At 53.5% G+C, this 23430-nt stretch overlaps 1 protein-coding gene and 2 long non-coding RNA genes across 4 annotated transcripts; 2 read left to right on the top strand and 1 right to left on the bottom strand.

The window, feature by feature from the left end:
- Window positions 1-924: 924 nt before the first annotated feature.
- Window positions 925-20115, bottom strand: LOC144377406 (uncharacterized). 2 transcript variants are annotated; one of them, XR_013438380.1, is made up of 2 exons: window positions 19148-20115; window positions 925-11909 (listed from the first exon to the last, which is right to left on the bottom strand). It is a non-coding gene; the product is annotated as an uncharacterized LOC144377406 (long non-coding RNA). The 2 variants fall into 2 exon arrangements; XR_013438379.1 differs by lacking the exon at window positions 19148-20115 and adding an exon at window positions 15619-15865.
- On the top strand, window positions 1373-7163 carry Surf6 (surfeit 6). Its single transcript, XM_005336971.5, has 5 exons — window positions 1373-1557; window positions 2793-2996; window positions 3893-3981; window positions 4796-5002; window positions 5152-7163. The coding sequence occupies exons 1-5, from the start codon at window positions 1464-1466 to the stop codon at window positions 5629-5631; spliced, it is 1074 nt and encodes a 357-aa protein (XP_005337028.1). The 5' UTR covers window positions 1373-1463; the 3' UTR covers window positions 5632-7163.
- On the top strand, window positions 9783-16136 carry LOC144377407 (uncharacterized). The gene is made up of 2 exons (XR_013438381.1): window positions 9783-10321; window positions 11176-16136. It is a non-coding gene; the product is annotated as an uncharacterized LOC144377407 (long non-coding RNA).
- Window positions 20116-23430: the final 3315 nt, after the last annotated feature.

Below are 23430 nucleotides of genomic sequence, written 5' to 3'. Positions count from 1 at the left end.
TTAATGCCACTGAGTCTGTGCTGCTACACCTGCATTTCAGAGAGAAAGAGGACACAGGCTTGCAAGAGGTGAGCTGTGCCTATAGCCACAGAGTTGGGAAGTGAAGTGAAACAGGATTTGAACTCTTAGGAGCCAGACCTGTTAGGTGCAGGGCAGGCTGAATGAATGTCAGCTGCAGGATAACCTGGGGAACTCTAACTCCGCTCTGTCTGGTCCTTTATCACCTGTTTGTGTCAAGGCTCAACAGTCGACCCCCCCACCCATCTGATGCAACAGAAACCCACATTTGACCCTGCCGCATCTGCCTGAAAGCAGATGACACCTGTAGCAACTACTGTGATCCAATTCTGTACGCCAACAAGGCAGCTTGCACACCAAGTGACCCCATTAGATTTGGACTACAAAAACTCCTGCTGGGCCCCCTCTTGCTCTTTTTTCTCTCTTTGCTCCCACGCCCCTTCTCTTTCTCATGGCTGCAATAAAGATCTCTTGGTCTCTCCCAGTGTTGTGGTCACTTTCAAGACCCAGTACCTTTTTGGTACCAGGTGTACCTTTGACATGCAGAGACTACAGTGCTAAGGTGGCTGCAGTGGTGGTAGACCAAAGACTAGGGCTGCATCCAGTGGCTATCCACCTGCTTCACCTCCTTCCCATGAGGAAGATCACTGTTCCTGATATTGGCAGCCCAGGATCCAGCTTTGAGGAACTGCAGCCTGTCACCAGGGAGCCCCAGACCTCAGGAGCTGGCAAGTGGGGGGCGGGGGTCAGAAACTTGCTCAGAGGGAGTTTTTATTGATAAGATGTGGGGTGGTCTCCAGCATTTTAACTGTCGGAAGTTTCTACGGAGCCGCTAAGGAGAAAAGGAGTCCCCTACACCTGGAAGCTGAGAGTTGGGAGAGGGGGACTGGAAAGAACTGAAACATCTTTCGAATCATGAATTTAATTTGCTGCTTCAACACTATATTTCCCATTCAAAAGCCGAGGGGTTTCTTCTGCCTCTCCAGCCCTGGGAGAGACGTCCTCCATATCCCGCAGTCTCTCGAGCCTGTGTCGGAGGGGTTGTAGCCTAGACTTCAGCTACGCGTGTTAGAGCAGCCGGTGGCCGCCACGTGACCAGCCCAGCTCAACGCCGGGCTCCACCGCGCGGCAGGGGCTGGGCGGAGTGAGGAGCCCCCGTTGGAACTGAGGCGAGCGGTGGCCCCGCGACCCCAGGCTCCGTTTTGCATTAGCGGGAGGTTCCTTGGTCCTTGGAGCGGACGTGCGCGAGCAGGAGCCGGGCCTGAGCCCCAGCCGCCGCCGTGGCACTCGTCCGGGACGCGGCGGTGCTCGGAACTGAGCCGGGGGCACCGCGCAGGCCACACCCCTTCCGGCGCGGCCAGGCCCGATCAGGCGAGCGCGGGCGCGGAGGCAGGCACAGCCAGACGAGCGCCGAGCCGCCGCGCCGGGCCCACGAGTGCGCCGCCATGGCCTCCCTGCAAGCCAAGGACGCCTACTTGCAGGACCTGGCCAGGAAGATCTGCGCCCCGCACGGCCCCGAGCCACCGCGGCGCGCGCGGGGTAGGCGGGTCGCGCTGGGCCGGGATCGGGTCGGGTCCGAAGTCGGTCTGGCTGGGATCGAGGTGGCCTGGGGCCTGGCGGAGTGCGGTCGGGGTCTCAGCTCCGCGGAGGCTCGGAGGAGGGCAGGAGAGCTCGCGTCCCGCCCCGCTCCTGGGGTGCTCGTGGGTGCGAAAGCTGCCCTAGGAGCAGGGGCCAAGGCAGGAGGCAGAAGTCCTTGGCTGGAGAACGCGTCGGTCTTGATTTCCTTGGCCTGTCTTCAGCGAGAGGAAGATCAAGAGCTGTTTTAAGGGTCTAGATTAGGGGCCGGATCCAGTCCAGGGGAGGGTCCGCTGGAGTCAGGACCAGGGCCTTCGCAGGGAGCCCCACTCCAGGCAGGGGCTGGGGCAGCCATCTGACCCCAGTTAGTCCTCAAGTGGACCAGAGAGTCTGTGAAATGCCGAACAAAGCGTAATCTACCTTACTCTTGGGCATTACCCTGACGCGTGGCCCTGGGGTGAAGAGAGCACCCCTGCTCTCAGCAAGCCCCCTCCTGCCAAGGAGGACCGCTCCTCCCCTGGAGCTGCTGGGGCTGGCCTGGTGCATCTCCAGCTCTCCACCTGGAGTAGTCTATAGGGAGCAGTGAGCAGTCAGGCAGAAATGGTAGACAGAGGAGGAGGGAGGGAGGAAGAGGGCTCCTGCCGTGCGACAGGAGAATCTCGAGCTCAAAGCCAGCCTCAGCAATGGTCAGGTGCTAAGCAACTCAGTGAGACCCTCTCTCTAAATAAAATACAAAATAGGGCTGGGGATGTGGCTCAGTGGTTGAGTACCCCTGAGTTCAATCCACAGTACTTAAAAAAAAAAATAGGAATGGACAGGGGCTTGATTCCCACTCAAGTCAGCACACAGGATTTTGTTGGGCAGAGGTGCCATAACTTGCTGCTGGACATGGATGTGTGAGTCTCCCTAGCTCAGGTGCTGAGCTGGTGCACATCCTGGGCTTTGTGCAGGAGAATCCTTTGTGCTGGGTCCTGCACGTGGTTGTGTGCTAGGTTTTGGTGTGTGGCTGCTCTGTTTTTGGAGCTTTTGTTTCTGAGCACTGTGGCCTAGTGTTGCTGGCTCCTCTGCCTACCTGAAATCTACCTGATTTCCTTCATGGGATCAAAGTCCTTGTGGGATCAAAGCCTTTGTGAGACCTTCCTGTTGCTGTGTGGGGCATAGAGATTGGAATAGCAGCTTTTTGTCACTTTATATCTCAGCTAGTAAAATTCAAGGCTCAGAAGCTTCTGGACCCCGAAAAAAGAAAAGAAAGAAAACACCAAAAAAATTCTGGGAACAGGAACAGAAGGCTTCAGAGCACAAAGCCAAGACCTTTGGGGAGAAGAAATCTCCAGTGGCTCCTGGGACCAAGAAGCCAACAGCAAACAAAGAGGAGCCTTCCATCTCCACAGGGGCCCCTGCAGGTAAGGGGCTCCAGGGCAATGGGGTGGGGATTAGATGCAAATGTGGCCTCCTCTGCTCTTAAGTCGCCATCAGGGTACTGGCTATTCAGAGCTTCCCAGAGAGTGAAAATCACAGAAATGCAATGGATAGTAGACTATGGGAAGAGCATGGTGATCTGGGCTATTGGCCAAGACTATGGAGGACATGGCTCCACCATGCAGCCAGCGCAATGGTTTCATTAATGAGGTTCTTGGCATAAAAGTTACCTAGAAGAGATCGAAATAAAACACACAGACTCAGTTACCTTATTTCTATTGCTAGGTCCGAGACGGCTCCCCTCTCTGGTTCCCTCCTCTAACCGCCCAGCAGGGCAGCAAAGATTACTCAGGGCTAGCAGGAGAGAGAGAATGAACATGCCTGGGAGTAGCTTTTTATTGGGGAACAAGAGATTCAGGGGAGAATTCCATCCAGTGAAGGTTGAGGGGGGGCTGCACTCCAAGGTCAGGGTCAGTGATCAGGCACACCCCCACACGGATGGGTTCTCTCATCAGGAAAGGGTCGGGAAAGTACCGACACAGCCAGAACGCCTCAGACCCTTAACGGGAGCCACCCAATCACGTGTCAGAATGGCTTCCCACACATGGCTATGAGTTTCTCAGCATCTGGAGCAGTGAGACTGGTAGGAAGAAATTTTTTTGTACCACAGTGACCAGATATAACCATCCAATCCAGGAGGCTGTAGGGGCCAATCCACATTGAAGAGGTGGATGGAGTGGAATTTAATGGATTGGCCTGTAGATCCGCAAGTGGCCACTGGGGACAGGAGGGCAGTGAGTACAGGCTGAGGCTTAGGTATTGGGCCCTGGGGAAGGACATCAAGAAGGGCCTCCTTTCAGCCCTGTCTCCCTCCCTGCAGGTGGCCAGGCTGCAGCATCTGATTCTGTCTTTGCCCTGGATGTCCTGCGCCAGCGGCTGCATGAGAAGATCCAGCAGGCTCGAGGCCAGGTAGGTGGGCCACCTCTGGAGCACTCATCAGTATGTCTTTGGAGTAGCCTCCCTACCCAGCTCCATGCTCGGGGTGAGAGGGGGCTCTTAGCAGGAAGCCCTGGGGGAGCAGGAGAACCTGCTTCCTGGAGAACCTCAGTCCCAGGGTCCCTGGCCTTTTGCTTGCTCCTCTCTCCCATGGGTCTCAGAAGCCCAGACTTCTCCTCTGGGAAGCCACCTTTGTTGGCGCCACAACAGCTAGCATGGCCCCTCTGTTCTTCTAAAGGTTACCATGAGATGAAGTGACTGGCCAGCCTCCATTTTTGTGCTGAGTAGTGCTGTTTACTCTCTGACCTGGGCACCCACCTTTCCCTGGGACCCCTCCCGCCCACCTCTGCTCTGCAGACGGCTTCAGCCTCCTGGGTCATGACCACTGGCCCTTCCCTGTTTCCTAAGAGGCCATCAAGGTCCTGGGCCCTCATTCCTGCAGCACAGGGCTGGGTAGGTCTGGTGCAGGGCACTCTTGTTGGCTGTGGAACTGAAAGGTCTTTGGGATGGGGCTGCAGTGCAGAGCCCTAGTGCACAGGACCGGCCTGCTCATGCAGAACCAGGCCCCGCTCAGAATTGGAGTGACCCACTTGGCAGTTGGTGAAACTGTGGTTGGCCTGAAGCTGGAAGCCACCCTCTTGTCCCTCACCCTGGAGCCACTGGCGCCTTGGGCAGCAGTCCTGTTGAGGAGCTCCTCTTGCACCTTCCAGCCCTAATTCCATCTCTGCCCTGTGTCAGGGCGGGGCCCTGAGGCTGGGAGGACTCTGAGCAGACCCTGCTTCCCCAGGATGGCACGCTCTCTGCTGCCAGACTGGAGAAAAGGCAGCGGAGAAAGCAGGAGCGCGATCGGAAGAAGAGGAAGCGGAGGGAGCTATTAGCGAAGGAGAAGGAGAAGGCGAAGGCAGCGGCACAAACCGGAGGCACTGCAGCGGTGGCGGATCCCCCTGCAGCGGTCTGCGCAGGGCCGCAGGAGCCAGCGCTGATCTTCAATAAGGTGAACCGAGCAGGCTCCGGGCCCTGGCCTGTCCCCTGGTTGGCTCTGTGGCCTCAACTCCCTCTTGGGTGGCAGCAGCCGCGTGGTCTGGGTGCTCCTGAGGTGGGGTGCCGGTTCTGCGTTGTCTCCGACCTGCTGCTCGTCCCTAGGTGGAGGTCAGTGAGGAGGAGCCGGCCACCAAGGCCCAGCGGCGGAAGGAGAAGCGGCAGAAGGTGAAGGGGAACCTGACCCCTCTGACAGGCAAGAACTACCGGCAGCTGCTGGAGCGCCTGCAGGCGCGGCAAGGCCAGCTGGAGGAGCTGCGGGAGCAGGACGCAGGGAAGGCCCGGGAGCTGGAGGCCAAGATGAAGTGGACCAACCTGCTGTACAAGGCCGAGGGGGTCAAGATCCGGGACAACGAGCGGCTGCTGCAGGAGGCCCTGAAGCGCAAGGAGAAGCGCCGGGCTCAGCGGCAGCGCCAGTGGGAGAAGCGCTCGGCCCACGTCGTGGAGAAAATGCAGCAGCGGCAGGACCGGCGGCGGCAGAACCTGCGCAGGAAGAAGGCGGCCAAGGCTGAGCGGCGGCTGCAGAAGGCCCGCAGGAAGGGCCGCGTGCTGCCCCAGGACCTGGAGCGGGCGGGCCTCGCCTGAGTACCCCGACCCTCCCACCGCGAACCCTCCCCACCCTGGCTGCTGTCTCTGAGACTTCAGAGCTCCCAGGTGATACGTGACACTGGGCACAGCCCGAGCGCAGCAGATGCCATCCTCGTCTCCCAGAGCTGCCTGAGGCTCAGATCACATGCTGAGGAGAGTGGGGTGTCTGTGTTGTCCCTGAGCAGGGCCAAGGCCTGCAGACCCACAGGAGTCGAGAACTAGACTCAATCCCAGAGTCCTTGTAGGGTGGGAGAGCTTCCCTGAAGTCTGCAGGTTGCTGCGGAGCCCTCCTCCAGGCCCTCCTGCCTTTCCTGGGTTCCCAGGGGTCCTGGGCAGGAAGAAAAGGGCCTTGGTCAACTGTCCCATTAGTTCAGGGCTCAACAGGAAGGGATGCAAGCCCAGGGGACTGACTGGCTCCCATAGCTGGGAGAACTGGCTCCCAAGCACTGCCCTTCTGGGGATGCCTTGCTCTTCCCTGTGGTAGTCTCATCTCTCCTGTTCCTCAGTAGTCCTAGGACAATGTTTTCCCAGCTCAAAATCCAAAGAGGGGAAGGGAGCTGTTCTTCCCAGGCCCATGGGGTGTGACTGAGGCTGCGCAGTCACCTCTGGGCATTTGCTGGCTCGAGGGCTGTGTAGTGGTCAGCGAGCCTCGGCACCCTCCTGGAGTCAGGGCAGAGGACTCCCTATGGGTACAGGGCTGAGGGAAGCCTGCTTTCACCAGATGAGTGGGTAGGAGATGGGGACAGGAACCTCAAGTGAGAGCCTGGATGCAGACGGGGGAGCGCGGCTGGACATTTCCCTAGTGTCTTGGGAGCATCCCCCACTGCCTGAACAGCTCTTTAGAAATGGGCTGCTTGTGCTGATTTGGTGGCCCACACTGGTGATCCCAGCACTCAGGAAACTGAGGCAGGAGCTGGAGGATCAAAACTTAGAGACCAGCCTAGGCAATTAGCAAGACCCTGCTTCAGAATAAATGAAACAAATGAGAAGCTGGGGCTGCAGCTCAGTGGCAGAGCAGCTGGTTCAATCCTTGGTACCAGACCCCGGGGGGAATGAGCGCTCCCCCCCACACACACACCAAAGGCTACTATTTAATAAAACAGGCAGAGTACACCTATGCACACAGTGGAAAGGTCCAGGAGAGAACAGGCCTTGGGTGGGGTAGGTTTCTGTACTCTTAAGGCCTTTGCTGTGGCCCAGTTGAAATGTCCCATACGGGTTATTTTCTTGTAAAGGAGTGGGCTGGGGGAGTTAAGCTGGTTGGCAGCCCCCATCGCCCTTGGTATCTACTTTGTCACTGCACTCAGGCCCTGCTCTTCTGGGTGGCCTCCACCAAAGTTAAGCCCAGTGAGGGGCACTGGGGCCTGAGGTTCTGCTCCTAGCAGGGCTCCTGTTCAAGTGGCTGCCCACGACTCCTGCTGGTTGGCTGAGGCCCCAGTAGCTGTGTGCTGATCTGATAACTCTGCCCCATCCTGCTTCCTGCGCTTGGTCACCACAGGCTATATCCAATAAACCTCTTGCATTCCTAATTTGGCCTCTGTCTGTTTTCTGGAGGGACACATAGCTCCCGGTACAATGCCAAGTAAGTGTTTTGTTTGTTTTTTGGTGCTAGGGATTGAACCCAGGTCACTTAACCACTGAGCCTCATCCCCAGCTCTATTTTGTATTTTATTTAGAGACAGGGTCTCACTCAGTTGTTCAACCATTGCTGAGGCTGGCTTTAAACTTGCAATCCTCGTGTCTCGGCCTCCTGAGCCACTGGGATTACAGGCGAGTGCCACTATGCCCAGCTAAAACAGATCTTAAAAGCATTCTTCTTACCTTGTTCCTGATACTGAACACTCAAAAATCTACAAAATTAGTAAAACAGTAGAGGATAAGAGAGGACACTGTGTTGCCAAGTCCTAGGACCTACTCTAAACTTTTGCCTTTGCCAAGCCCTCCCCAACAGAGCTGGGTGGTCCTGGTCAACTGAGAAGGCGGTGGCTTCCAGTCACCACCCCTGCTTTGACAACCTTGACAAAGTTAACAAGGGCAGTGACAGTGCCTCCCTGCAGCTGCCCATTTCTTCCTGGTTTTCTTGGATGGGAGGGACTTGCCTTTGTTGAACTTCAGAACCTGACCAGCTCGCTCCCCCTCTCCAGGGGACCCTTGCTTGGCACCCAGTCTCCTCCTCTCTGTGCCTTCAGAATGGGGAAGGTCCTTTGCTCTCTTTTCTTCCTTTTTATAAATGTGTTGGGAGTCTGGAGCTTAGTCTTTGCTCCAGGAATCTGCCTCCTTGGCCACCTCATCTGCTTCTGTTTCTTTGCTGACCCCGGCTTGGAAACCGCCACTCCTGCCTGGATCTGCCCTCCGTCCTCGTCCTTGCTGTCCCTGCCTGCATTACCATTCTGGGCAGCCAGTGCGGGGTGCCCGGCCTGGTCTTCTTTGTCTTGTTCTCCTCACTGGAGCTACTATCAGTCTTTCTGGCCAGGCTTCAGGCTGCTGCCTGCAGGCTGCTCAGGGCTTGGGTGGCTCGGGGTGGAATTCTTGGTGGTGCTGCCTGGGCTGGAGCTTCATCCTCAGGGCGGAGCTCCCTGAAGTGCTTCTGCCGCCTTTGCTGCGTCTGGTCTTGTGCTTGCTCTGGGGATGGCTGCCTTAGCGGGGTGTCTTCTCTTCCCCAGAGCTTGACTCAGACCCATCGCTACTGTCCACATTGCTTTCCACAGACTCTGCTTCCATCTCCGCTTCCTGGGGGACTGGGTTCCCAGGGACGTCTTCAGTGGCAGGGCAGGAGGCGGGGGACTGAACTGCAGGGACCTGGTGCTTTCTTTGGGGTTTTTCTCTCCTCCTCACTGGGGCAGTCTGCACTGCTGGAGCTCTTCGGTGCAGGACAACAGCGGCTTTCCCTGGGACTTGGCCCATGACTTGCTTCCAGGTCCAGTCTTCTTGACTAGCCTGGTTTGGCTGGGGCCTTTGCCTGAGCTTTCACTGCCACAGGATGCTGTCTGGCTTCTTGTTCTTTGGCACCTCATCCTCTGAGCTTAAGCTAGAATCAGGCGTGTTGCTCTTGGCTTGGGGCTTTCTGGGGAGCCTTTTTGTCCTCCTTCTCCTCCTCCTTGCTGGATTCTCCACTGCTGCTGCTCTCTGAAGCTTTGGCTGCACGGGATGCCCATTAATTTGGCCTCTGTCTGTTTTCTGGAGGGAACACAGTTCCCACTAGGAGACTGTGACCGGGACTGAGAGTCTACTATACCTAGCAGGGGTGATACACCTTCAGGGAAAGGGTGGGACTGGACATTAGGAATGCCAGGCAGTCAGAGTAAGCTCAGAACTAGTATGCTGCACTAGGAGGAGCAGAGGTGAAGGCAGGCGTGGCCAGGCAGACAAACCAAGGAGCAGGAAAACCGATGGCAGGAAGGACTCACAAACCCCTCATGGGTGCACTCCCTTGTTTGGGTGGGGGGACCAACCATCTCCAGTGTTAACTTTGCTCAGCCCACACAGAGCCTGTGCCTGCACGCCCTTTATCCTTTACTCTTAATACAATGAGTATGGAGCTCCTCTTGGTGCTCATTTTTAGAGAGTCCAGCTGTTGCTCTTTAGTGTCTTGTACATAGGAGCTTTTTTGTTTGTTTGTGGTGCTGAGCCAGATCTCCAGCTCTCAGGACACAGGCTTTTTATACAGGTTGAACTCCTTCCCAGGTTTTGGCTTTTTTAAAAAACAACCATGCACATTTTTTTTCATCTTTGTTGGGTCCTATTTATTTGTATTCACTTAGGGTTATATTTGTTTAAGAATATAATATATATTTGTCTTCACTTAGAGTTATATTTGTTTAAGCTACCAAGGCAAAAGAATGTTTACAAGGTATTTTTAAATAGAGCTGTTTTCACTTACATGTTGTAATTTTTTTTAAAAAAAGAATCTTTTTCAAACTCAGAAACATTTCCCCTCAAGTTTTAAAAAGTAATATTGCTCTATATTTTACTCTAATTTATTTACATTTTGCTTAAATTTTATTTTGAATAGGTAGTGCATTAACAGTTTCAGACTTAAAAAGGGCACCTAAAGGTTCGTGCTGGACCCTTGCTGTCGGGTTCTGGGCGCCAGATGGCATCAGAACCTAAGCTCTCGGTGAGGGCAGGTCTGGACCCTGTGGGGCGGGGCGTCAAATGGGCGGGGGGGGGGGGGGGGGGGAGGGGGTCGGCTGGAAGCCTGCGGGACATCAGGGCCGCGGGACCGGGAAGGAGCAGGACTCTTGGAGAGGCAGATGGTCTCGGTTGCTGCCGGTCCGGCGCGGGCGGCCCCTGTCCTGGCCACAGTCCTGGGTATGATAGTCCTTCCCGCGGGCAGCCGCGGATGCTCCTTAGCGCCCCTATCCTCTTGCGACGCGGCTGCCCTGTGCTTCACCGGATTCCTCGGCCCCTGGCAGAAGGTGGCGACAGGTGCCGACGCGGAGCCATGACCGCACTGCGCGATCAAAGGCGGTTTAGTGTCCCCCCCCCCCACGAGTCTGTTGGTCAGGTTGGGAACTCTTCACGCCTCTCTTGGTCCCTCTATGCTCACCTGCCTTTTCCCAAACTGGAGTTCCTAGTGTGACCCCCGGAGCCCGCTGCAGAGTCGCGGAAACGCCCAGTGTCCACCCCAGCAGTACATGTGGCCCCCAGGCGCCTGTGGAGGAGGGCTGCGGCTCAGCAGGACCAGGTGCTTGCAGTCGGCGGGGAGTGGGAATTGTGTGGACAGCAGAGTGCGAGGGGACATGGGAACCCTGGCGGTCGGGTGCAGCTCTGTGAACTGCGGTGGGAAGGACATAGAACCAGGGCTGAGGTGCCCAGAGCCAGCACTATGCCTGATTTAGGGCACTGTTTAGGCACTGCTATGGGGGGGGTTGTCGGACTGGGACTGTAGGGGGACAAGAGGTGTCTACAGGAAAGGGTACCAGGATTTTCCAGAGAGAAAGGGCAACTGGATTCAGGACCAGCAGGATCCTTGGAATATGGCAGATAACTCCAGCACATGCCGGGCAAAGTCACAGACAGGTTTATTTAGGAAAACAGATCCACATTCAAGGGATGGGGGGAGCCCTCGCTAAAGGGAAAAGCCAGGAATACTACTCAAAGGCCAACCCAGGCCTTCAGAGGGAGAGGCAGCAACTGGTGGGTGTGGGGAGTTAATGTTTCTAGAGGGGGCTGCAGGGGCTGGACAGGAGGTGGGGACAGGGTGGAACTGTACAATCTGAAGAGTTTTTCCTTTGTTTGCACTTTCCCTCATTCTAAATGGGTCTGGCCAAGGGCCAGCCACTCAAGATCTCCAGCTGTGCTTTGGGCATCTCAGGCTTGTGGGACTTTAAGATTCTCTCTCTCTATCCTAAAACCCCATCACAGAACTAGGAGAAGGATGAAATAGAGGGGAATTTAAATCGCCTTCACTCCCCAAGCTGTCTCCTCCAGATGAGAACCCTTAAAACCTCCTTGGGTCCTCCTGGGTGTGGTGAGTGGCTGAGATGCCTGTGTACCTTAACGCAACATTTTTTTTTTTTTTTGGTGGTGGTGCTGGAGATGGAAACCAGGGCCTTGTGCATTCAAGTCAAGCACTCCCAACTGAGCTGCATCCCAGCCCCAGCATGTGCTTTGGATGGACTAAAGCCAGGGGAAAGGTGCTGTTGGAGACTTAAGACATGGTGTATCCCAGGTGTCGATGTCAGCCTGGATGTCCCCGAAAGAAGCAGGCACGTGACCTGCCCTGTGTTCCGTGATTAAGAGGATTGAGGTCACCGGCTGAGGTCACCCCACCCACTTCTCATGTTCACTGTTCACCAAATTTCCTTTAAAAGAAGAGCCCAAGACCCCCAAAGAGCAGCTACGGCTGAGCGGCCCCACCCTTCTTCTGCATGTGTGTCCTGTTCCATTGCTTGCTTTACTGAATGAATCTTGCTCTCCTAAATAAATGCCTGCCTCAGCCAGGGTCTCAGTCCCCTTTCCCTTCTGGAGACCTCCTCAGACCACGATGGGTGACATTCCCCGTTCTACTTTGTATTTTCCCTTCCTTCCTCACTTCCTGCCTCCCACCCTCCTTCCTTTGTCCCTTTCCTCCCAGTGTGAAACACACAGGCTGACAAGTCTTCACATACCTAAACACCCAGCCAGGGGACAGCACACCCAGTGCCCGCGAGGCCCTCTGGACTCACCATCTCACCAGTCTGAGGCCCTTGGAGGACCAGTGTCTGCGTGGGGTCCTTAGCCTTGAGGTCTGGTGTGGGGCCTGGCCCATGCCTGGATCTGTGCAGAGCATCCTGAAGAGTAAGAAGTGCAGGTCTTTTGAGAAACCCAGCCTGCTAGTGCCCTTCTCAGGTTATCCCCATTTCCAAACATTTATTCATTCATCCAACAAATATCACTAAACACCTAAAGAAGCCCTGGTGCTAGGAAGGGCACCTGCCACAGTGAGCCAGTTTGAGGAGATGGTCTTAGAGACATGATTGGTGAAAGGCCTGGTACCTGTTGTACCAGGAGAGGAGCCAGCAGGGGGAGCCCTGCCCCAAAAATCAGCCACGTAGGGGGGCGGGGAAGGCCGCCTGCTGAGGAAGAACCAGCAACTCAGTGAGGCCTTGTGCACTACCAACTTGAGCTACACCCGCAGGAAGAGGAGAGGCAGGTGCAAGCTGAGGGTGGCTCCTGGCTGCTCTGTGGAGGGGCTTCCCAGAGAGCACTGGCCCCCTGGAGCACTGGCCAACCCGCAGTTGTAGAAAATGGGAGCAGGCCAGGTATAGCTGTCCCCATGGGTTTCACCCTTGTTGGGCAAGAAGAGGTCAGACGTCTTCCTTGGAATTGGATGTGTTACTTCAGACCTGCTCTGTATGCACCCACTTTCTCTCTTCCTTACGCTTAGGACCAGCGATCTATGCTGGGTGGCATTTAAAAAAAAACAAACAGATTTATTGAGGTGTCCTTACATATCATAACTTTCACCTCTTTTAAGTGTACTCTTTAATTATTTTCAGTCATGTTGCAGAATAGTGAAATCAATTCAAGTTCCTTTGTGTCTTTTAACATTCATTCCACAGGCCCCTCCCAGCCTTGGGCCCTCACCTTCTGTCTCTAAAGCTTTGCTTCTTCAAGACATTTTTATATAAATGTGACTTTTTGCACTTATTTCCTTCAGTTAGGATGTTTTAGGGGTGTAGTACTGCAAAATTTGGTGCATATGTATTTACAGTTGCTATGACATCTTTTTTTTTTTGGTGGGGGGAGGTACTGAGGATTAAACTCAGAGGCACTTGACCACTGAGCCACATCCCAGCCCTATTTTGTATTTTATTTAGAGACAGGGTCTCACTGAGTTGCTTAGGGCCTTGCTTTTGCTGAGGCTGGTTTTGAACTTGTGATCCTCCTGCCTCAGGCTCCTGAGCTGCTGGGATTACAGGCATGTGCCACAGCGCCCAGCTGCCATAACTTCTTGATGGTTTGTTCCCTTTATCAATATGTAGTGAATTTCTTTGTCTCTTGACTAATTTTGGCTAGAAGCCCATTTTATGAGGTCTGAGCATTGCTACTCCTGCTGGCTTTCAGATGCCTCTTGCTTGAGACGTCTTTCTCTTTCCCTTCACTTGTGCTTGGTTCATATCTTCGCAGTGAGCTGATTCTTGCAGATTGTTGGGTCTGTTTTACAACCCAGTCAGCCAGTCTGCTTCATTTAATTGGAGAATTGAAATCATTTGCCTTTGGTCATTGTTGAAAAGTATGCACTGAGTCCTGTCATTCTATGGATTTTCTTCTAATTGTTTCATATAATCTACATGAGATTCATTTTTTGCTCTTATTCATCTTAGGGGTTTTATGACTTACTAAATCAATAGTGTTTGGTTCTTTCCACGTTCTCGTTTGCTCATCAACTCTTCTAGGGAGATTCATTCCTTCTCATGTTCTCGTAGTTATCTTGCTTCCTCTTCTGTGTTTCAGATTCTTTGAGTATCTTCTGGAATGCTGGTTTAGTGGTCAGGAATCCCTTTGCTTTATGCTTATTTTTATTTCTTTGACTCTGAAGAATATCTTTGTTGGATATAGTAGTTATTTTCTTTCAGAGCTTAAAATACAGCATTCCTTGTCCTGCCACCTTCAGTTTCTGCTAAGAAATATGTGATTTTGATGGGTTTGCTGTTGTAAGTGACGTGCAGCTTCCCTCCTGTCCTGCAGTTCTCAACATCTTTTCTTTTTTCTGTACTTTTGGCAGGTGACTGTAATATGTCACAGAGACATGTTTTTCTGGTCAAGTCTCTGTGGGGTCCCAGATTTTTCCTGTAGGTGTGTTCAAGAACATCCATGTGTTCTTGAGATTTGTGGAACTTTCTGCTGTTATTTCATTGAATAGGTTTTCTATGCCCTTAGCCTGTTCTTCTGCTCCTTTATCAAATATTTAAAAGTTTGGCCTTAATTGTGCCCCATTCATCTCATCTGATTTTCATTGATTATTATTTTTTCTGCCTGAGAGTAGCATTTCCCCAACCTCGTTATTCAGCCCTAATATTCTCTCTTCTGCTTGATCTGGTCTATTGGTGAGGATTTTCATTGAATTTTTTTATTTGACTTATTGAGTTTTTAATTTCCAAGTTTTGTTGCGTTCTTTTTCAGAATCTCTACCTCTTTATTGAATTTCTCCTTCATATCCTACATTGTCTTCTTTAATTCATTTGGCTGCTTTATTTGAATTTTCTTTGAGTTCATTAATATTTTAACCTTATTATTTTGAATTCTTTGTCTGTAGTTCATCCATTTCAATATCTTTGGAGTCAGTTACTGGAGAGCTGTCAACCTTTGGAAGAGTCGTGTTGCTTTGCTTTTTTCACATTGTATTTACATGTTTAGATTTTGCATCTGTTGGGATAAGCGTTCCTTCCGTTTTACGTGGGGCCATTCTTAAGGAATAGCCTTCTCTCCGTGATGTGCCGTGGGCTGTCTGTGTGCTGTGTAGTGATGAATTTAATTCCAGGAGGACTCAACACTGCAGTTTCCCTGTGGCTCTGCCCGTGATAGTGGACTTTGACAGTGTGTGTGGTGTCAGAGCTGAGGGACCTGCTCTGTCTGAAGCCTCCCGGGCTGGGCTCCCTAGGTAGTTCAGGCAGGTGTGTTGCACACAGCAGAGGGTGAGGGGTGCACTCTCTGTGGCTACTCCTTGAGTCGTGTCAGCAATGTGTTGTCTGCCAGGGTTTGGTGCTGAGGTCCCTGGTAGGTGCAGTGTCCATGACCATTGGTTCTTTCTCTGTGCTATTGCTGTGGGGTGAGTGTCCAGAGCAGGCATTTGGCTTTTCTCTCCCCTTTGTTAGAGTTGGAATCTCTGCCAAGGTTCGAACAGGACTAGAAAACATGACGGTCGTAGAATGCCACTTCTCTCCATGGTTTTATGAGTGCAGCGATGCCCTGCTCCAGAAGGAGGAAAACGAACGGCAGTGACACTCACAGCATGGAATACAGCAGGTGTGGGGATGCAGACTGCTGTGCTCTCCACTCTCGCTGTGCCCCCCCTTGTCGCAGCCCACAGTGCCCTCGGCTCACCCCTTCCCCAGCCACAGCTGTCTTTTGTAGCCAATCCACCTACTCGGTGAGGCAGAGTGTCCACAGGGACTCTGAATTGCGGTTCTCTGAGTCTTCTCCTCCCAAGAGCAGTCGAGTCCCTCCCAACAGGACCCTCTCAAGATGGCTCCTGGCCACAGCACTCTGGGAGCTTGCCGAGCCGGATGTTGACTTTCTTCCCTAAAGCCGCCTTGCTCTGTGGGAGACCCTCTCAGGCTGAATTCCTGACCTGGACTCAGCACTGGCATGAACCGTGGATTCTTCCTGCAGTAGGGACGGCTGCTCTGTGGCTATCATCAGGGCTGGTTGCAAATTTCCGGGCATCACCCTTCTGATTCTCATGCCACTTAGACTTACTGTCACTTCTCTGTTGGTCCTGAGTGTTGCCTCCCCCACTCTCCCCAGAATGTAGTTTCCCTGACTCTATATACTTACAAAGTCCCATGAAGGACAATTCTCTTCTTCCACCTTGCTTCTCTCGGACTGTTCAGCCGTCTTCCAGGAGGGTGAACGTGGCTTTGTGTGTGACTGGTGACTTTTGAGACATGCAGGGGTGTTGAGTATAGGGGTGCACTCTCTGTGGCTACTCCTTGAGTCGTGTCAGCAATGTGTTGTCTGCAAGGGTTTGGGAGGGACCTGTGCTGAGGTCCCTGGTAGGTGCAGTGTCCATGACCATCGGATTGCTAGGAGCCACTGCAAAGTATTACATTCATATGGAAATTGGGCTCCTACTGTTCACTTAGGCCCATTTGGGGACTCAAGTTACAAGACTCCTGGAGAGTTCCCATTGGTTGGGGAAGGATGGTAGGAGGGTGTTCCGGGGGAAGTGGAGCCCCCCGTGTCCGGTAGGGACACACGTGTGTGTGTGTGTGTGTGTGTGTGTGTGTGTGTGTGGACCGGCTTGTTAGGGGGACGCACACGGCCTCTCACAAAATAAAACTTTGTTTCAGTTCCATCTGGCTTGTGTTTTTGTGCTCAGCCGGATTGCAGCATCGCAAGCCGGCGTGCACTGACAGCGACCCGCGAAAGCGCCCAGCAGGAAGGCAGCAGGTGAAAACAGCAGCGGGCAGAAGCGGAGCCAAGGCTCACGCGGCCCCCGCCGTCCAGCCTGCAGCATCGGATGGTCTGGCAGATGACAATGGATGTCTGTCCACATGCCGGAACCTTTATGAGCCACACCAAGGAATGAAGCTGTGGCCCAGGCTTCAGCTCAGACGAGCCTGGAGACCCTGCGAGCGTGGAAGGAAGCCAGTCAGCAAGCCACACACTGCACGATCCCGTGCACGTGAAATGTACAGAACAGGAATTCTGTAGGGGTGGCAAGTAGATCCGTGGTTCCAGCTGGGGTGGGACTGGGAACCAAGTGCTGATGGGCTCGGGGGCCCCGGGGGTAGTGTTCTGAAGCTGGACTGTGCGGATGGTGCACAGCCCTGCAAAGGGACTTGGCCCACAGGCGGATCCGCTGGAGGTGCACGGGCATTAGGGAGCCATCGTATGGGAGCAGAGCTGCTCAGAGGAGGTGACCAGAGGGCCCCAGGAGTGAGTCTGCTCCTGAGAGAGGCAGAGGAAGAAGAGAGAATTTAAAATAGCCCAGAACAAAGGCAGCCTGGTCTGAAGAATGGCCGCTGCTGGGCTGAGCCGAGTTCAAGGTCAAGTGCTGCACTGGGGTCACAGCTGAGCTTCTAGTTGTGGGACCCTTTCTCCTCAGGGTGTCGTCCGCCCTTCCCCAGGCAAAACACAAGGAGAGCAAGGAGCCGGTCCTGGAGCCTGCAGGAGGGAGGGTGGTGGCCTTGAGCTGCCCCCGGAAGTCCCTGGGTTGCCTGGTCCTCTGTCTGGCAGCCAGTGCTGGGGGTTCTGAGCCAGCAGCTGCCCACTTCCCCACAGAGGGCCCAGGCAGCGGACGCCAGCGGGACAGACAGGCACGTGGCCTGCAGAGGACAGAGAGCCGGGAGCTGCCTGAGCCCCACTTCCCTGAGAAGGGCCCAGCTGGCCAAGGCAGCATGACGCAGATCCTGAGGCCGGGCCTTCACGGGTCCAGAGCGCCACACAATTGTTTGGGGGCGAGGACTCACGCGGGCGAGATAAGCGTGCTCTGTCCCTGGTGTTTGAAAGGTCAGTTGCTACAGTTTTCAGGACACATCCTGTTGCCCTTCCAGGTCCCTGTTCCTCGTGGCTGCAAATCAGCAGTGGAGCTGCCTCTGAGGCTGGCGGGGGGGCCCTCCGAGCCCCGTATCTCCCCTGGCTTCTCCCTGCCCAGAGACACCCGGATCCCTCCGTCCCTGGTCCACAGCACAGCGCCCCAGCACACATGGGCTCTGTGCCCTCCCAAAGCGGGGAGTCAAGCTGGCCGTGCAGCGGTCCAGGCTGGGGTGCAGGGTCAGGCAGGTTGTGAGGTCACGCAGGACCTGGGCGCTTCCTGTCTCTGCCCGGGGTCCTCTGAGGGCTCTTCTCCAGAGAGCTGCTGCTGTGGCTCTCAGAGGTGCTGTGCCTGGCTCTTCTCTCTGCCTGCCCACTCTGAGCCACCAGACGCCGACCCCTCCCCTCTGGGGAGCAGCCTCTGGACGGGGGGTGTGGGGGAGCCCGTGGGGATGCCTCGTGGCCTGGGGTGAGGCTGGCAAAGCTCCCCAGAGGCCACTTCCACATGCAGCAACTTGGCAGCCGGCTCGGTAGGACACTGGTCCAGGAGCCTGCAGGCACGTTCCTGCCTGTGTGACGGTCACGCAAGTCAGCTGTCACTCAAAGCATCCCGTGTTCAGATAGGCCAGGGCCTTGGAGGAAATGGAGAAGAGAGAGCTTGAGTGCAAACACAGCCGTGCCCTGGACGCAGCCTCTGCACACAAGGGCGTCCGGCCTGCCAGGTGCACCCGGGCTCTCGTGGCCAAGGCAGATCCGCTCCCCTCAGCTTCCTGTGACTCGCTGGGTACATCCGTCCAGCCAGCTTTGCCAGCCCAGGCCTGGGTGGACGAGGAGCCCGGTGGTGGGGACGCCAGACCTGAGCTGTCCACATGGCTGTCACTCCACAGGGGAGGCACCAGGACCAGTGATAGGGACATGCCAGACACATGTGACTGGCCAGACCCAAGAGGCCCCTCTAGGCTGGATGGTGACACCCGTATCACTCCGTCCCTTGTCCACAGCACAGCTGCCCCCAGCACCACGTGGGGCTCTGTGTGGTCCCCACGCTGTGAGTCAAGCTGGCTCCCCCCTTCCTGGCCCTGGGAGGCGACTGTGCTGGGCTCTGGAGGGCCACAGAGGAGGGGAGCATAATGGAGAGACCCGCTGGGCCCGGCAGGCCTAACTGCACCAACCCAGGCGGCTCCTGGAGCCCTCTGTGGTCACTCAGGAAACAGGACTGCTGAGGGCCATTGCCAAGTAGGAATGACGCATCGAAATCCTTGCCAGCGTACCCCATGTTAAATGGACTTGCCTTGGAAATTTGCTGTGACCTTGCATGTGTGTTTGAGAAAGGTGACCCTGCTCAATGACCAGGGTGGATCCAGGATTAGGGTGTATCCTGCAGGTTTGAGGAAGTATCCCGTCCTTGGGTTTAGGGCGTGCCCGGTTTAAGACAATAGGAGTTTTAGGGAAGTTGGAGGTTGAAGATTATTGCTGCTGGGAGTAGGGCGTGCCTGCTACCTGAGTTCCTGCTGAGTTCTCCTGGAGAGAAAGTATTTAGGACTTGAATTGTGCCAGAGATGGGCATTGCCCCTGAACCTGTGTGGAGGCCATGTGAGATCGGGAATAAAGAATTGCTGTTTGAACCCACAAAGCTGTGGTGGCTCGTGATTCTGTGCCAAGCCGAGACATTGGCATTTGGCACAGGCCCTCGGTGGGGACAGGACACCGACTGGATGGTGAAGCTGGAACCTCGATGGACCTTGGAAAACACGGGCAAGATCCCTGGATGTCCACCCCAGGCCCTCCTTGGTCTCACATGGAGAAGGGACGTCTAGTATCACTGCACCTGGGCAAGGCCCTGCTAGAGCGAGGGAAGGAAACCGTGCAGACTTGTGGAGAGATTCCGTGGGGGTTTGGACTCCGTGATGGAGTCTTGCTGCAGCGTCTCAACTGCTCGGTGCCTGCACGGCCTTTAAACTCCACACCAAGCAGCCACTGGACGAGGACTTTGTGTCTGAGCTGGACACAGTCATCAATTCCAATTTGATCTGAAAATAAATATTTATTTGGATTGAGAAAATAATAGCATACCAATGACAAGCTTAAAAAGCTGATTGCTGTGCCCCTTCCTTCCTCTTCCTGTGAAGCTGACCACACCATTTCCTGAGGCAGAATAGAAAGAGGGTGCTGACTCTCTCCCACCTGCAGATCAGAACTCATCTCTCACCACGGACCTCAGACCATGGAACACTGGTGTCAGACATAGGCCCTGGCTTGGATCCTGGGGGTTTGCCCCGTAGGTAAAAACTGTGGTCACCTCTGCTCTGCGTGGTCACCATCTAGCATGGCTGAAGCTATGCATTGCGTTCAGATGTGGTGCGAGATCATGGGCAGGACTTCCCCTTTGACCGAGGAGTGTGAGGCCTGCGTTTCGCTCACAGCCTTCCATCAGACTTGAAGATCCAACCCACACTTGCCTCCAGCCTCATGCAGAACTTATAGCACTTGCTGTCTAACGGGGGAGGATTGGCACCTCCCATGTGGAGTGTGGGTCTGCCAGGACCCCTCTGTTCCCCTCTGTTCTGGCTCTCGTGCTCCCTGCGGCCTGTCTTCAAGTTCGTGGCACTGACCTCCTTGAAGGATGGCCCCTTAGCTGGGTCTGAGCTGGCTCCATTTCACTGCATTGATGCTTTATCTTGAACAAGGTTCAACCTAACAGGCTTCTGTATTTAATTTAAAAATTATGTATTGTGTCCACCTGCGTTTCCATTTCCCCACAGACCACTCTTCTTCTGCACTCAAAGCACATTTTAAAAATTTGTATGAACTCTTACAAACGAAGGTGTTTGTTTTTGGTGTGTGTGTGTGTGTGTGTGTGCACACACAGTAGCACTTTTAAATATCAGTGCAATGGACCTTCCCTCTATCCAGGTTTCCAAGCACGCACCATTTGTGATTTTTATGGTCACGAGTTAGTGGACCTGGCTGACTGGCTTCCTGAAGCACTGTCCCCGTGGCTGCACCTGTGCTTCCTGTGATGCCCGCAGCTGTCGTCCTGAAATCCATCCCTGATGAAGGCCAGGGAGGGTGGCTCTCAGCTCTCCCGCAGTCGGAGATGGCTTTGTGTTTTGAAATGTGTACATTTTCAATGTAGCTCCTACATTTTGTAAATGAAAGATAGAACACAGCTAGAGAGAGTCTAGGGCCGCAAACGACATAATAAAAACCTGGAAGCCAGGAGCACTGTGCAGCCAACAGGCAGGGACACCCTCTGGTGTGCAGAGTGACAGGTCTGAAATTCTGACTCAAAGTGACTTTCATCACACTGAAAGGGGCTGGCCTTCTGTTTAATAATTTGACGGTAGAAGTTATAAATTCAAGAAATAATAAAGAAGTAATATATACAGAGAGAAGAGTTTAAATAAAAGTCTGAATGTTCAGTTAATAAAGGAAGATTCCTAACTCCTTGAATCCGTTTACCCTTTATGAATCTATCACTTTTTTAAGGAAGACCACATGATCTCTCCAAATACACTGTTTAAAAGAGAGGACCATTTTTGATATTCTATTTACCTCTTTCTGATGTTTTTTATTTGTGTTTTTATTTGGGTGCCATGGTTAGACATGAGTGGGTTTCATCTTCACGTGTAAAGGTGATGTTAATTTGTTTCCTCTTGTACTGCAGAACTTCTCTTCTCCTTCCCTCTGCTCTCCCCTGACCTCTTCCTTTATTGTGCTTCTTTCTATTTATTTGTTATTTGGTGCATTGGAATCTACATAGAAGCGGGATTCACTGTGATGTACTTACACAGCTCGGCCCAGGGTCAGTTGGTCTCCTCCTGTACTTCCTCCCTTTTCTCACCCCACTCTCTCCCCTTCCCCTTCCTCTACTGTTCTCCTTTCTATTTTTATGAGATTCCCCTTTCTTATTCCTTAATTCTTTCTAGCTTCCACATATGAGAGAAAATTTTTGACCCTTGACTTTCTGCATCAATACATGCACAGATAAACTCAACCCAAATTTTCTCAAAAGAAGAAACACAAATGGTCAACAAATATGTGAAAATATGCTCAGTGTCCTTAGCAATCAGGGAAATGCAAGTCAAAACTACCCTGAGGGCTGGGGATGTGGCTCAAGCGGTAGCGTGCTCGCCTTGCATGCGTGCGGCCCGGGTTCGATCCTCAGCACCACATACCAACAAAGATGTTGTGTCCGCCGAGAACTAAAAAAAATAAATATTAAAAATTCTCTCTCTCTCTCTCTCCTCTCTCACTCTCTCTTTAAAAAAACAAACAAACAAACAAACAAAAAAAACTACCCTGAGATCTCATCTCACACAGGTTAGAATGGCAAGCATCAAGAATATAAATAGTAATAAATGCTGGCAAAGATGTGGGGAGAAAAGAACACACATACAATGTTGGTAGGATTTAAAAAATGCTTTTCTTTGAAACTCGTCAGCATACTGGAATCTCTTGATCCATTCTGCATGTTTGTCAGTTTTTCGAGGCTAGGGGTGGATTTCCTTTGGCTCCTGAGAGCCGCTGTACTCAGGAGCATCTTTTTGGTAGCATTTAATTACTAGATGGAGGCTGCAGACTGACTTGATTCTGGTGTATTTTTGTTTTTATTGATTTCTGTGTCCTGTCTTCCAATGTAGGTCGTTTCCTTTCTACTGTCAAGCATAGACTTTATCCTCTTTATTGGATTTTTATTTGTTACACATGCACCTTTAAGATTTTAAATGATCTCTATTGCCTTGCATCTTAAAAGTACCCGGACCTTTTCTCATTTTATAGTTTCTTGTTCTTTTTGATCTTCAGTATTAATGTGTTGGCATCACCAGGAGTAAATCCCTACACCGGCTGTTCATTTTCCATCTGCACCTCTTCTCGAGCCCTTTCTTGCTCTGAGGGGCGTGGGCTTGCTAGCTCACTGAGGGTGCTGCTGCTGCTTCGGCGCTTCTCCACCTTGCACCGTCACTTTGCTGTGCCCTCTGTCTAGCAGTTTTTCACCCTCCCTGCCTCTCATCCCAAGTCCCAGGTCTCGGTTCTGCTGTGACACTTTTAATGTAGGATCTTTAAGCTATAGAAGACCCATTCAATGATCAGGAGAGACAGGGAAATGAAGGTTTCCTTACTTTCAAATCCTGAGGATCACACACATCCCGAGGCCACACGCATAGTTACACACAAACACACAGGACAGGGAGCACATATGGATAGGGAGAGGACCTCGGCACTTCCCGGTTTCAGGGAAGAGGTGGGGAACATAAGCATCAGGGCAGTTAGTGACAGCTTTAAGGGAACAGGTGTGACATTTGAAAGAGACCCACCTGACCCCCCCCCCCCCCAGGAGGAGGTTCATCTTGGAAACTGGAAATAAAACAAGAACTTAACATCTCAGCCAGATGGTCCAGCACTGCATGGACCCTGGGCAGCATGGACTCCAACATGGGCACAGAGGACATCGCAGGTGTGGCCAGCCATCAGGGTGCCCTTCCAGCTCCTGCTCTGGTGGCTCCCCTGCGTCCTCCCACCTGCTGAGGCCCGGGCATTGGGTAATCAAGGTTGGAACCCTGGGACGTGGTGGGAAGGGCTTCTTGGCCTCCTTGCTGGGGTGAGGACCCACTCTGGCTACGGTGACCTCAGGGCCTAGAGTCAGTGGACCGTGACCTCAGCCCCTTCCCCAACCATTGCTCGCTGTCTGAGTGTGTGTGTGTGTGTGTGTGTGTGTGTGTGTGTGTGCTCGTGCACACGCATACCCCTGTCTGACCCACTGCTGTTCTGACGTGGAGCGGGTCCTGGTGCACACGGTGCTCAGGGAGCTCACTTCTGTGAACACACTGACTCCCTGTCCACACTGCAGGTCCCTCTTGGTTTGCTCCTCTTCAGGGTTGAGGGCTGAACCCAGGGGCTCTACCACTGGGCTACATCACCAGCCCTTCTCCTTTCTTTCCTTGGAGACAGGCTCTGGCTAAGTTGCCTCCGCTGGTCTTGAAGGTGAGAGCCTCCTGCCTCAGCCTCCCCAGGAGCTGGGATTACAGGGGTGGCCACTGAGCCTGGCCAGGGTCCCTCCTTTCGCAAGATGAATCTGAGGTGAAGTGACCTGTCGTGGATGCGGGAAGG

This window comes from Ictidomys tridecemlineatus, chromosome 4 (assembly GCF_052094955.1).
Source record: "Ictidomys tridecemlineatus isolate mIctTri1 chromosome 4, mIctTri1.hap1, whole genome shotgun sequence".
Lineage (NCBI taxonomy): Eukaryota > Metazoa > Chordata > Mammalia > Rodentia > Sciuridae > Ictidomys > Ictidomys tridecemlineatus.
This window is presented reverse-complemented; position numbering and strand designations above follow the sequence as displayed.

Bases quoted from the DNA above. Each gene is read 5' to 3' on its own strand.
- Surf6 (XM_005336971.5), top strand. From the start codon at position 1,464: ATGGCCTCCCTGCAAGCCAAGGACGCCTACTTGCAGGACCTGGCCAGG. The intron at 3,982-4,795 runs GTAGGTGGGCCA...CTGCTTCCCCAG, and splicing joins TCCAGCAGGCTCGAGGCCAG to GATGGCACGCTCTCTGCTGC. The intron at 5,003-5,151 runs GTGAACCGAGCA...GCTCGTCCCTAG, and splicing joins CAGCGCTGATCTTCAATAAG to GTGGAGGTCAGTGAGGAGGA.